The sequence below is a fragment of the Podarcis gaigeae genome, assembly GCF_964106915.1.
Source record: "Podarcis gaigeae genome assembly, chromosome: 8".
Taxonomy (NCBI): domain Eukaryota; kingdom Metazoa; phylum Chordata; class Lepidosauria; order Squamata; family Lacertidae; genus Podarcis; species Podarcis gaigeae.
This window is the reverse complement of record NC_139684.1, coordinates 79,145,046-79,158,403: the sequence shown is the minus strand read 5'-3', so window position 1 is coordinate 79,158,403 and position 13,358 is coordinate 79,145,046. Positions and strand designations below refer to the sequence as shown.

General features: G+C 49.3%; 1 protein-coding gene across 1 annotated transcript in view; it reads left to right on the top strand.

The window, feature by feature from the left end:
* CADM4 (cell adhesion molecule 4) overlaps positions 1–13,358 on the top strand; it is a 129,555-nt gene that overhangs the window by 109,502 nt on the left and 6,695 nt on the right. Inside the window, exons 2-6 of the mRNA XM_083754096.1 lie at positions 5,396–5,542; positions 6,750–6,902; positions 9,842–9,982; positions 10,910–11,071; positions 13,228–13,318. Coding sequence (XP_083610222.1) covers positions 5,396–5,542; positions 6,750–6,902; positions 9,842–9,982; positions 10,910–11,071; positions 13,228–13,318 — 694 coding nt within the window. The remainder of the gene's footprint in view (positions 1–5,395; positions 5,543–6,749; positions 6,903–9,841; positions 9,983–10,909; positions 11,072–13,227; positions 13,319–13,358) is intronic.

Here is a 13,358-nt window from a genome sequence, read left to right as displayed (position 1 = left end):
GTGACCTTTAGTGAGAGGCACATGGTTGGAATGCGTCCTCAGGAATCTCAAGCAGGCTGGGGCTACGTGTGTGCCGCAAGAGGGAGCGAATGGTGCCAACAGGCGGGAGAGGGCAAATGGGGTGGGGTGGGGAGGAAGGGGGAGCCGAGGAATGTACACAGGAGCAGAATCTCTATCGCTTGCCATTAAAAATTCCTCCCACCTCTTGCTTAACTCCTCCAGCCAGCCGTCTTCTGTGCCTCTATTTTGTTTGTTCGTAATTTCCATCCCACCTTTCTCGTCGAGGCTGCTGGCAATTTTTACAATAAACAAATCAACCCGAAGGACGAAAATAACGGAATGCAAATCCCTCCCACCCTTTCATGAGTGCCCCTTCTTGTGCATGCATTCCTGGTACCCACAAAGTGACAACTCACACAACTGCTCAGTTGGCAAGGTTGCAAGTTTGATCTCTGTATGGGGCAGCTGCATATTCCTACATTGCAAGGGGTTGGACCAGATGATCCTCAGGGTCCCTTCCAACTCTACACTTCTATGATTCTGTGAACTGCAAGGATTTCACAATCAAACTTTTCTGGGCACCGACCACTTCAGATGACAGGTGGTAGCAGGAAGCTTCGTAGCTGAATACTCTTGCCGTAGCACAACCAGAAAATGTGTAGTATATGAGGCATTCATTCTTTCCTTCTCTTTGACTAGGCAATGTCTGAAGAGCTGTTGGGCCCGAGACCCGGGTGGAGCTTGTTTTTGCCCGACCGATGTCTAGCTTTCACACCTGTCAATTTGCGGTTTGAAAAGACGTGGGTCGTCCGAGGCCGTTCGGGGCTCTCTTTCCTGCGTGTTGTGTTCAGAATGTGAGGCGGCAAAAGTAAATGTCAAAAGTGAACTTGGATTTATGGATCAGAGCCCAGGGCATGTGCTTGTGAATTAATTCCTTTCGGGGCACGCAGATTCTGTGGCCTCCGGGGACGTATAGATGTGCCGGGTCATGTCCACACAGGGGCTTCTGCTGCTCCCGGTTCTGAGATGTTAGCATTCCGCTGGGAAGGCAGGAAGCAGTGCTGGGGTGAAGGTTGCAAGCGCCAGCCCTGTCCAGCCTGAACAACGCTGTGCGTGCAATGTCAGCCTGCCGTGGCGGACAGGTGGGGGGATCAGCGTGGGTGGCATACAGGTGCCATGTGGCTTTCAGAAATTGCTGGAGAGCAGGGCTAAAATCCCATGCGGCCAGATTCTGCCTTTTAAGGCTGTGCATTTCCTGTAGGCATTTCCAGCGCCTCTTGGTATATGCCTCTGTGATCTTTTGTCTCTGCACCTGTGGGATTTTTTTCCCCCCCTGCGCATTTGTTCACGTCTCTGCCCATCCCTCCGCCGCTTTGAGAAATCTCTAAATAACAGCAGACGCAAAGGAGAGCATTACTGAGCATTACAGCAACGCTCATTGCCAAGGCGTGCATTCTCTTGCGTGTCCAGGCAGTGATGGCTTGCTAGAAGGGAAAGCAGATATCGCTGAGGTTCCGTAATGGATTTAAATATTAGCAGAAGGTATGGGGAAGGGAACACATGTGAAATAATTTTAATGCAGGAATTTTGCACATTTGTTTAATATGCACAATTTATTCCCCTTGCAGAACTCGACTCTTCTTAATGCAGGGTGTTTTTTTTTTTTAAGGGTGTTCTCAAGGGCTCAGTAAACCCTTTCAGGAGATATAGCCCTTGATATATTTACAGTCAGGGCTAGCTGAGGTGGAAAATCACACATGCTTAGCACACAAGGCACACAGCTTCCATTCATTCCAGTGCAGCTTGTGCAGGAGAATTTCCCAGTGGGTCATTCCTGATGGGTTGGACCCATCCATCTACTCTGCTGCCATACCTTGGAGCACAAGATCTATTGCCTGTGATGGCTGCCCAGAGCAGCAGTGGTGACATTCAAAATCTTCTGTTCCTGCAGGTCGCAGTCTGCAATGAAGGGCGTGGAGGGCGCACAGGAGCAGCACTTCTGTTAGAAAAAGGGGTTGGCAACCTCAGCGCCAGGGGCCAAATGTGTCCCTCAGGCTCCCCCCAGGCCCCACCCTTCAGGGATCTTGCTTCATGCCCTCCTTGGTTGTTTGGGCCTGGCTAGGGGGATCACGTGTCGTGCTTGACGGGATGGAGGACAGAGAGGAGTGCATGAGTATGTGTAGAAACTAGTCGGCTGCAGAAAGGGCCGCATTTCATTTCCCAACCCACTCAGTGGCGTAGTGTGGGGCACAAAATTTCAACACCTGGTGCTGCCTCAGTACAGCTGTGTGCTTTCGTCACTGGGCTCCATTGAAACAGCTTCTCCATGCGAACCAGGAAGTGGCCTCTCCAGGCAATAGAATGACTCTTCTTTTCTTATCTCTGTTGCCGCGATCTCCTGGGCGATGTGGACGCCATTGAATGTACATGTGTGCTCCGTCTTTTTTTCTCCCTCCCTCCATGCAGTCCTAGGCACTGGCAAGCCACGCTATGCCACTGTATCCACCTTTGTCTCTGGCCTGACCCACCCACGGCACGTGACCCATCTGGAAGGATGTCCAGAAGGGAATGAGGTCCTCAAGAGAGCGTCCTGGATAAGAACAATGAGCGCTGGATAAGAACAATGAGAACCTTTGTCAGGGGGCCTCCCGTCAGGGAGAGACTGGTGGGCCCAAGCTGCTAGGTCAGGGTGATCTCTGGACAGACCTTCCTCCATTGCAAGGCCTCGCCTCGCCACCCTTTATAACTCCTTCGTTTCGGAAAGCGGGAAGAGAGCAAATTTAGCTAATGCGTTTGGAGAAGTGTTGAATGTAAAGCTCAATTTATGTAAAGCTTGCATTGTGCGGGGCTGTACGTGGCGGTGTCTTATGCAGCTCCTGGCGTTTCCGTAGCACGGATAATACTTATAAATCTCTGAATCTTATTACATCTATTAGCGTTCGGCTCTCCCTGTTTGGCATTCATTTAACATGGTGTTTCGAGGAGCTGCCGGAAAGACACGATACTGACCCCAGGCACTTGGACTCCGCGCGGGCGTGTAAAGCACCCCTATCTTGAGCCTTTTGTCCTTCGCCTGGAGCACCTCTGAGCTGGAAAGGTGACTTGGAAGACCTGTACATAACCAGGCGAAAGCAAGGAGACGGTGTTGCACTGAATGAGCCTCTGCTTCTCTTGGGAGGAGGCAATCGCAAAAAAACGTACACATGATGTGTGGTTTGTATTTCCTAGCCCTTGCCATCCTCCTCTGCTTCACACGCCCTGAAAGCCAATGTTCCTAAAAGGTTTTCCCCCTCCCATAGTAGCCCCTCTGCTATCTTCATTTTGTTTTATTGCCTTTTCCATTACCACAATATCCCATAGTTTATGGCTCCGTAGAATAATTGGCTTGTCTCTTGCAAGGGTGTCGTGTGTTGTTTTTTTGCTTCTGATTAGACAAAGGGCTGTTGGTTGAGCATCAAAAGAGCTGGAGGGGACAAGAAGCAATTTATTTCCGCCTCACCTGCTTGGCAGGGGTCTCCTCTCACAGGCCATTGACCTATGTCCTCTGGTCCACAGTCTAGATCATTGGGGTAGGGAATATTTTTCAGTCCAGGCCCTCAACCTTCGAAGGAGCAACAAATGTCAGTTTTATCTGTTCATTTGGCTAGTTTCCGTGCACACTCACACAATTGTCTCTCTACCCTCCGTCCAGGCAAACAAGAGGCTGTGGTCAGCGCTCAATGGCATGTTCCAGTTAGGCAAAAACTCTCAAGCTGTGAAGCAAGGCTAGTAAGGGCTGTGTCCTGGGAAGAGTTTCAGAGGCCAGATTGTGAGGCCTGTGGAGACACATCTGGCTCCAGGCCTGAGCTTCCTCTACCCTGTTCTATATAAGCCAGAAAAGTAGTTGCTCCAGATGACTCAAGTAAGCAAGCCAATCAGCACACTTTGCTGCAAACGGTTGCAGTTTGTTCAAGGCAGTGTCCTCCCTCCCGTACCTGCACATGCTAGATTACATAATATTGAGTTGATTGTATTAAAAAAAAGTCCAATGATACAAGAGTAGATGTGAAGGGGGACACATTTTAAAGCACTGACTAGAGGATCTTAGTGGTTGCAGTGAAGCCTCAAGACTGGCTGAGATGCTCTGATGTCACAGAGAGGTTGCACAAATAGGAGTTTTCGGCTGCCATTGTCTGAGTTGCGTTTATGTGAGAGGTCAGAATTTTTTTAAAGCAGGTGGCTATAGTTGGAAAAGAGAGAGCAGGACAGGAGAGGATCAGGAGAGAGAAAGGGAAACTATGCTGAGCCAAGGAGTAAAGATTGTCACGGCCAGCAGCTTGAAAATTAAGAAGGAACGGAGGCTATATATTTGATTTGAAGCAACCGGTCAACTCTTCTGTTTCAGGCCTTTTGCTTAATATTACACAATTCCTACAGCAAGACACCTCTGTGCCCCTTGCGTCCTTTTCCCTGGTGGCAGGTGAGGGTGTGGCCCACTCATGTGATTATGTTTCCACATATAAAGCAGATGTAGGGAACCATTGTCCCTCCAGATGTTGCTGAGCTGCAGCTCCCATCACCCCGTCCATTGGCCATGCTTCCAGGGGCTGATGGCAGCTGTAGTAGAGATTTCCTGCATTGCGGGGGTTGGACTACATGACCCTCAGGGTCCCTTCCAACTCTACGGTTATACGGTTCAATGAATCCCCACACTGGATATAAAGACTTTGACCTCCCCAGGGCTGAACTTCTAAATCCAGCCTGGAAGCCACAGTCCCAGGCTTACCCCCAAACCCTGCTTATCTCACTTATTTCTGACATAAGAAGCAAATTGTGACAAGGGCTCTCCACACATGCTCAGGAGCACTCCTTTGCTCAGTAGCTCAGAAATCTGGCGAGGTGGAATATGTTCATGTGGCAGCTCCAACATCCTCTGTAAATGTTTATAATTTTGACTTGCCGATCAGAAGGTCGGCGGTTCGAATCCCCACGACGGGGTGAGCTCCCGTTGTTTGGTCCCCGCTTCTGCCAACCTAGCCGTTTGAAAGCATGCCAAAGTGTAAGTAGATAAATAGGTACCTCTCCGGCGGGAAGGTAAACGGCGTTTCCATGCACTGCTCTGGTTCACCAGAAGTGGCTTAGTCATGCTGGCCACATGACCTGGAAGCTGTACGCCGGCTCCCTCGACCAATAAAGCAAGATGAGCGCCGCAACATCAGAGTCGGTCACGGCTGGACCTAATGGTCAGGGGTCCCTTTACCTTTACTTTTATGCATGAGTTTATTCTTCACTGGTATGCAAAGAGGGACTCGGGTGCTGGTACTCAGCCCAGGCGAATCCCCGCTCACATTAAAGCACCACTCGCCTCCAGTGAACGTCATGGTAACCCATTCTTCTCTTTCTCTCCCTGCACTAGCCAGAGCTCAGGAGGTCCAAGCTGAGAATGTGACCGTGGCAGAGGGCGGCCAGGCCGAGATCAACTGCAAGCTCCACCAGTACGATGGCTCCATAGTGGTGATCCAAAACCCATCCCGCCAGACGCTCTTCTTCAACGGCACACGGGGTAAGAATGGGGCTTCGGGAACGGTGGGGTTGTAGGCTGGGCTGATGAGAAATGCCACCCACTCAATCCCAGGCCTGCCATCTGGACCAGCACCCCCTACAGGTCAGCCCACTACAGTGCAACCTGCTGCAAGAAGAGAACAAGTATCATATCAGAGGTGCTTGCAGAGCACATGGATCGAGGCAGGTTAGCCAAGCCAGATGCCTCATGGGGAAGCAAGCACACAAACAGTGTTCTTCCTTTGAGTCACTAGCCAATCTGACCTGGGCAGTGGGGAATTGATCGGTTACACCCTGAACTTAAGAACAATCTGGTCAGAGTCGAGGGCTGACCCAAGATAGCTTGGGAACTGAGGAAGAAAGTCCAGACAGCACCCTCCCTATGCTAAGTGTATCCAACTACACACTAGGGCTGGGCGATATATCGATATATCATCCAAAACAGGTTTGAAGTCCGTATCGTGATATCGGTTTCAGAATTATTGACCTTTCAAGATATTGTGAATATATCGTGTAGGTGTGGGTGTGTTGTGCAAAAATCACAACGTGGGAAACACCGTGTAGCCAGCCAATTCTTCTCTTGATTCCTGTAGCCCCTGTTAACCCTGCCAGCTCAGCTCTCCCCTGCCTCCTGCAGGGGGCAGCGAACCACAAGATCAGGCGCCAGCAAAAATCCTGATACGGGAAAAACCGCAAAGCCAGCCATTGCCTCTACGTAGCTCCATTCTTATTTCAGACATTGTGATATATCTGTATATCATGATGTCTCGCTGTTGATATATCACTATGTTGAAAACCAGATATCGCCCAGCCCTAGACACTTCTGCAGCTTTCGGTAGCAGCCCTAAATCTTCCTGCCTAAGGGATCTGCTGCATTTTGCCTAATGGTAGGTTTGGCTCGGACTAAGTGATCCTCACTTAGAGAAGCCATGAACTGCACCTCCATGCCACCTGGCATCTTGTCTCAAATAGAGACAGTCCCTCGTACTTGAGAGAAAGTGGGGAACCCCCCTCCCCAAGATGGTATTTTTAATGCTTCTTATGTATTTGAATTCTATGGAATGCAAGTTGCAGCATGAAATAAAACATAAGAAATAAAAGAAGCAATGGAAATACAATTGAAAACTGTACAGCATCACAGCCTGACGACCCTCTTCTCATTTCACTGGTCCATAACATGAGACACCTTTTCCTCACCCTCCTTACAGCCCTGAAGGATGAGCGGTTCCAGCTGGTGGAGTTCACCCAGAAGCAAGTCCGCATCGTGCTCTCCAATGCCCGCCTGGAAGATGAGGGTGGCTACTTCTGCCAGCTCTACACAGAAGACACGCACCACCAGATCGCCATCCTCACTGTGCTGGGTACGTGCCACTTTCCCGCTGCTGCCACCTCTGCCTTCTCTGCCACAGCTGCCGCCGCCCTATTTCAGGATTGCAACATAAACTGGAAGAAAGAGGAGTTACAGTACCATATCCATGAATAATAATAATAGTTGTTATTATTCCTAAAGCACCCTCTTCGGTCCACCCAGATCCTCTGGGTCTTCTGCAATAATCGAAACACATCACAGATACATTAAAGCCAATTAAGTTTTTTTTAAAATAAAAATACTAACAAAACCCACAAGCACAGTTCTCAGAGAATCATGGAACTGGAATGAAATGGGGTGATCCTCTAGCCTAACCTTTGACTGGGCTCATTGCCAGAAGTGTTGGCAGAGGAGAATGGCTAAGGACGGATGGAGCCACTCTAGGTCTACGTGGAACAACAGAAGCCTCAGAAAGCACTGCTTGCGTATATATTCAGCTTGTTAAATCCAACTAAAAAGTTAGTGGAATTGAAAGATGTGGCAGGTATCCAAATAGTTTTTCATCCAGCCCTGGTACCTTTGTGACCTTTGGCCACAGGATGCTAGAAGGTGGGAGCAGGTTAGCAAGAAGGTCAGTCCGTTCTTACCTTGTGGTGTTATGATGAATTAAGGCCAACACAGGCCTTGTGCAAAATTTATTTATATCCCCACCCTTCCAAAGGAGCCAGGTCAGCAAGCACACCTGTGATAAAGCAATCCAAACATATTTTTAAAGAAATCCAAAATTTCGGATTTAAAAAAAAAATATTTTGAGGGGGGAAAACAAAACCCTGGTAATTATAATAATCTCTCTCACACACAGCTTTCATAGAATCTTGGTGTTGGAAGGGACCCCAAGGGTCATCTAATCTAACCCCCTGCAATGCTGGAATCTCAACCAGATCATATGTGACAGATGGCCATCCAACCTCTGCTTAAAAACCCTCAAGGAAGGAGAGCCCACAGCCTCCCAAGGGAGTCCGTTCTACCGTCAAACAGCTCTCACTGTGAGGAAGTTTTGCCGAATGTTTAGTCGGAATCTCCTTTCTTACAACTTGAAGCCATTGGTTCGAGTCCTACCCTCCGGAGTAGGAGAAAACAAGCACGCTCCCCCTTCCATGTGACAGCCCTTAAGATATTTGAAATGGCTGTCATATCTCCTCTTGGTCTCCTCTCTTCCAGCTCTTATCAAGCAACTCTGTATGATGGCTTGTCGCTTGAGGTGTGACTAGGCAGACCTCAGGTTGCTGCGCCTTCTCTTCCAGCAAAACAACCAGCTTTCACTTGCTGCAAGTGTTCTGCTTCCTGTTCTCTGGCAGAAGGACAAACATGGCACAGGTGTTACAGGTCACTGCAGCAGCTCCCTTGCCCTCCATGTCTCTGGCCCTATGCCCACCAAGAGACAGAACTCTGGGCCTCCCCCTTAAACTCCCTCGCTAAACACCCCTGTTTGTGAGGTCTGGTCACGAGCTCCCAGGACACGCGCTGAGCTAAGTTTGACTCCCCCCAAAGAATTCTGGGAAATTTCATTTGTTCAGGGCTCTGGGAATTGCAGCTCTGTGCACAACAAACTAAAGTCCCCAGGATTCTTTAGCCATAAATATATGGTGTGGCGTGGATGCGGCGAAATGGAGAGGGAGACAGAAAGCTGCCTTGTCAAGTCAAATCGCTAGCCCGCCTCGCTCAGTCTCCCTAGGCTTTCAGAAAGGAGGCTTCCCGCAACCTTAACTGAGACCTCCTCCTGCATGCAGAGACCTTCTGCATTCCCCAGCCTGTAATTTCAAGCGCCTACCTAACCTCCCACACAATCACTAGACATTCATATGCTTCTTTTAAGGCCAAGCATTGACAACCCGTATGATCATGCTCCGAATCAGTATGCTGTATAATTTACCCAAAGGAAGGGGTGGGGAAGCCTCCACATTCTGCACTAACAGAAGCTAAATCAGGTATTCTTAGGAAATTATGCAAATGTCTGCTTCTTTTCCATAATTCTAATTTTGCAACTGGGCGAGGGGTGTGTGTGTCTGTGACAACCAAGAGCAATGCAGAGCAACAGAATCCCATTTCTTGACTCTCTGATATTCTGTTCACTCGCATCTGTGGCTTCTGAGGTGTTATTTTTTTCCACCCTAATTTAAGGCCTAGCAGCTTTGTTTTGTTTTTGACCTGAAAGTGGAATTTCCCAGGATGCATTTGTACTGGTGATCTTGAGGAATCCTGGAACAGTCACAGAGGCCCACCTGAAGAGCTCACCACCCTTGCCGTTGGACCCCCTAGTTCAGTGGTGGGGAACTGGCAGCCTTCCCGATGGTGTTCCATCTTCTCTGACCACTAGCCACACTGGCTGGGGCTGGTAGAAGCTGCCACTGGGGGTTACCTGCTTACCCAGGGACAGGGCCTTCTCAGTGGTGGCTCCCCATTTGTGGCATGCCCTCCCTAGTGAGGTGCACCTGTCTCAGCCATTGGGTGGCTGAAAGGTCTGTTGCTGGAAGCGCTGGAATTATTAGCTATGAGAGTTGGGTTATTGGGTTTCCTAAATAAAATTTTAACTGGGTTTTCTTTTTTGAAGGTCTTGCCAGGTTTTTTTTTTTTAAAAAAATTGAGATGTTTTAGTTCAGAGGTGGCCAACTTCCAAGAGACTGCGATCTACTCACAGAGTTAAAAACTGGGCTTCTTTGGCGGGAGCCAGTGATCTACCACAGACGTTCACTGATCTCAGTGTCTACCTCTTGGACATGCCTGTTTTAGTTGTATGCTATTACAGACGCATGGGCTATAAATTGAATAAACCATTTGAAGGGCCACAGGTTCCCCAACCCTTCTCCGGCTGGGTTTACCAGATCCAAGACTGACTTGGGTGCCTGTGGAGGTGATGCTGTGGTGGGATCTGGTGCTGTGTTGGAGACAGCCCCACTGCCTGCCCCATAACCCAACTGCTGTTCCTTACAGTGCCCCCTGACAACCCCTTGGTGGAGATCAAGGAACAGGCTGTGGAAGGAGGAGAAGTGGAGCTCACCTGCAGCGTCCCCAGGTCACGCCCTGCTGCCACGCTGCGCTGGTACCGGGATCGAGACCGGAAAGAGCTGAAAGGTGAGGGAAGGAGGGAGGAATCCAGGGACTTAGCTTCCTGCAGGAGTTTGCTTTTGCCCCAAAGCTCCAGAAGTGCGAATTCCCATGCCAGCTGATCTTCCAAAGTGGAATGTGCAGAACTGGACATCATTTTCCTTTAGATTTTTCTCCTACTTGGGTGAAGCAATAATAATAATAATAACAACCATCAAAATGCATATCTTAGGGTGAAACAAATAATTTAGGTTGAAATAAATTTGGAAACATGTGCACTGAGATGAAATACATATTTAAATATTATTTTATGCACTTAAAAAAAAATACAGTGGTGGAACAGAATGTACACATGTGAACCTGGTAGGAACTGATCTGTCGTTGGGGACATGAGTTAGCTTAGTACTGGGATATCCAGTTAGTACACCTCTAGAAGGTGCTGGCTCTTTTTCAGCTTGGGATCGGTTTTAGGGAGCGTCTCCCCAATAAAGTTTGTCATCTCCAAACGCCTGAGGCTGCATCCATATGTCTCTTTAACTGCAGCATATACACGAGCTGAGTTTATTAGCAGCTACTCCTACTCTTCCCCCTGCCTGCCCAGAAAATACTTAAAATAGAAGGGCTTTTTGGCATCTTAAAGGCAGATGTTTCTTTTGGGGCTCCTTTTAGACTCGTAAGTAGGCTGCTTCTAGGTCTCTCCCAGCGCTTCTTGGCTGCTGGGAACAAGTTCTCTGCGCTTGCATTGGAGGCAAGTAGGAGTAATGTTATGCGCTCCTACCCCTCCCGAGCATGGCGGTTGCATTTTAATTGTATGTAATTTAAAAATTAGAAAAGGAGAAAGGAGCCCCGCGGCAAGGCATGACGCCTTAACTCAGCTTTAAAGGGACGTCTGCAGGCGCTCGGCGGGGTTGACCAGCGGGGCTGGTGCACATGTTCTTTGTTTCTCCACCCCAGGAATAGGCAGCAAGCAGGAGAACGGGAAAGTGTTCAGCATCACCAACGTGGTCCGCTTCCGGGTAGAGCACAGGGACCACGGCAGCGTCGTGACGTGCGAGGCCACCCACCCCACGCTGCGTGGCCAGCGGAAGGAGACGCAGTATGTGCTAGATGTACAGTGTAAGTGACTGCAGGGGCCTTGCTGGCGGGGGAAGAGGGCAAAGGCAGGGTTGGCATCAAGTGGCAGGGCTGCAGTGCATTCTGGGCCCTGCTGGGCCTCTTTACCCTCCCCTTCTCCTTTGGGTAGGGTGGGCAGAGGTTACGGAGCTGTGGGCCTCTGGCTCTAAACCACTGGGCCTCTTGGGCTTGCTGGTCAGAAGGTTGGCAGTTCGAATCCCCGCAATGGGGTGAGCTCCCGTTGCTCTGCCGTAGCTCCTGCCAACCTAGCAATTCAAAAGCACGCTGGTGCAAGTAGATAAATAGGTACCACTGTGGCAGGAAGGTAAACAGCGTTTCCGTGCCCTCTGGTTTCCATCACGGTGTTCCGTTGCGCCAGAAGCAGTTTAGTCATGCCGGCCACATGACCTGGAAAGCTGTCTGTGGACAAATGACGGCTCCCTCAGCCTGAAAGCAAGATGAGCGCCGCAACCCCATAGTTGCCTTTGACTGGACATAACTGTCCAGGGGTCCTTTACCTTTTACTTCTCTTGGAGGAATGAATGCACAGGGCAAGGGAGCAAGGGGCTTCCAGAAGGGAATTTAATGGCTTATTTATTGAATTTCTATACTGCCCTTCATCTGAGGATCACAGGGGCGGCTTACAGTATAAAAACACAAAAAAACCTCCACAAGCAAAACAATAATGTTCCCCCTCCCCCCAGCTTAAAAGGCTGTAGATTGCTTGATTAGCCCTAGGCCTAGGAGAAGAGGAATGTTTTTGCCTGGCGCCTAAAGATATGCAATGAAAGCACCAGGTGAGCCTTCCTGGGGAAAGCTGGGAGTCACCACAGAAAAGTCCTGTCGTCTCCCTCCAGAGCTACTGTAGAGGGTGCACATGAAGAAAGGCCTGAGATGTTGGTCACAGGCCGGTTCATATGAGGAAAGGCGGGCCTTGAGGTATTGCTGTCCTGAGCCGCTTAAGGTTTTATTCATCAAAACCAGCACTTTGAATTGGGCTCAGAAACTAATTGGCAGCCAGTACAAGGCTGGTGTAATATGCGCAAGCCGTCTTGCCCCAGTGAGCAAGCAACCTGGCCACTTCATTGTGAAATCGGTGCTGTTGATGACCCTACAGTTCTTTCTCAGCAACCTTCCAATGTCATCGTCATCTAAGCGCCAGCCCATACGTTTATTTATTTTTACGTTCAAAACGGATTTCCCCTTGCCGTGGAAAATCCAATAAGTGGAAATAACCTGCTCTACATCTGCAGACACTGCTAGTGAATGTGTGAGTGTGCAGGTGCTGACACAGAAGGTCATGGCTGCTTAGCTCCTCCCTGGTGGCTCTTCCTCTGCTCTCTGCAGGTTTGTGGTTTAGCTCTCGTCCCCCACACACCACAACCGCAACCAAGGTTTGCCCTTGGGAGCTGAACCATGCGGCTGAGTTTGGACTATACACTTAAGGCAAGCCATGGCTTAGCTCAGTGCAGCAGCTAAACCCCAAGGAGGGGACCAAAGAGGCTGCAATCTCCTCTCTGGGAGCCTGCACACTCACACACATCCATGCCAAACCATTGGTTGGCTCCATGTGGCATGTGGACCAGACGTCAGTGCAATGCAGGCCTGAGCCTAAACCACGTGCCTTTTAAAAGCAATGCAAAAAAACCCTGGTTCAGAGACCCTGTTCATTAGTGTGGTGGGCAAACTCAGATCTCTTCTGAAATTTCCTACACATTTTCTTCAGTGGGCTCTCAATTTAGTTGCATGTTCAATTTCCTTGTAGTGTAATAAGTGTCATTTTGGTGTTTCTGTTTATATACACTGGATATATAGATCTCCTTACTTTTTATGCATACTGTTTTCAATCGCTCATTTTCGTGGGTGATGCAAAAATCCAGGGAAACTGTTCCAGCCTTCCTTTGCAATCTAACATTCTTTCTATGGCAAGGCAGCTCTTTTAGAAGGAGAAGACAAGGAGGAGGGATGCATGTATTGATATCAGCCACGATGCCAGCGAAAACCTTAATTCCAGGCTTCTAATGGCTCTGACGTCTGAAGGAAGCGTTTCCTCTCCACGGCGAGGGTTGCAAATTGTCGGGCCTTGCTTGAGAAGTGTGACTGTTCTGTTCACGGGCTGATTTGTGACCTCCTGTTTATTCTCTCTATTTCCACCCCAGTCGCTCCCACAGCCAGGATCCATCCGTCTCAGGGGGTGATGCGGGAAGGAGACACTTTAGTTCTGACTTGTGACGTCAAAGGCAACCCGCGGTGAGTACTTCCGCAGGATGGAGAAAGCCATAATTAGAGG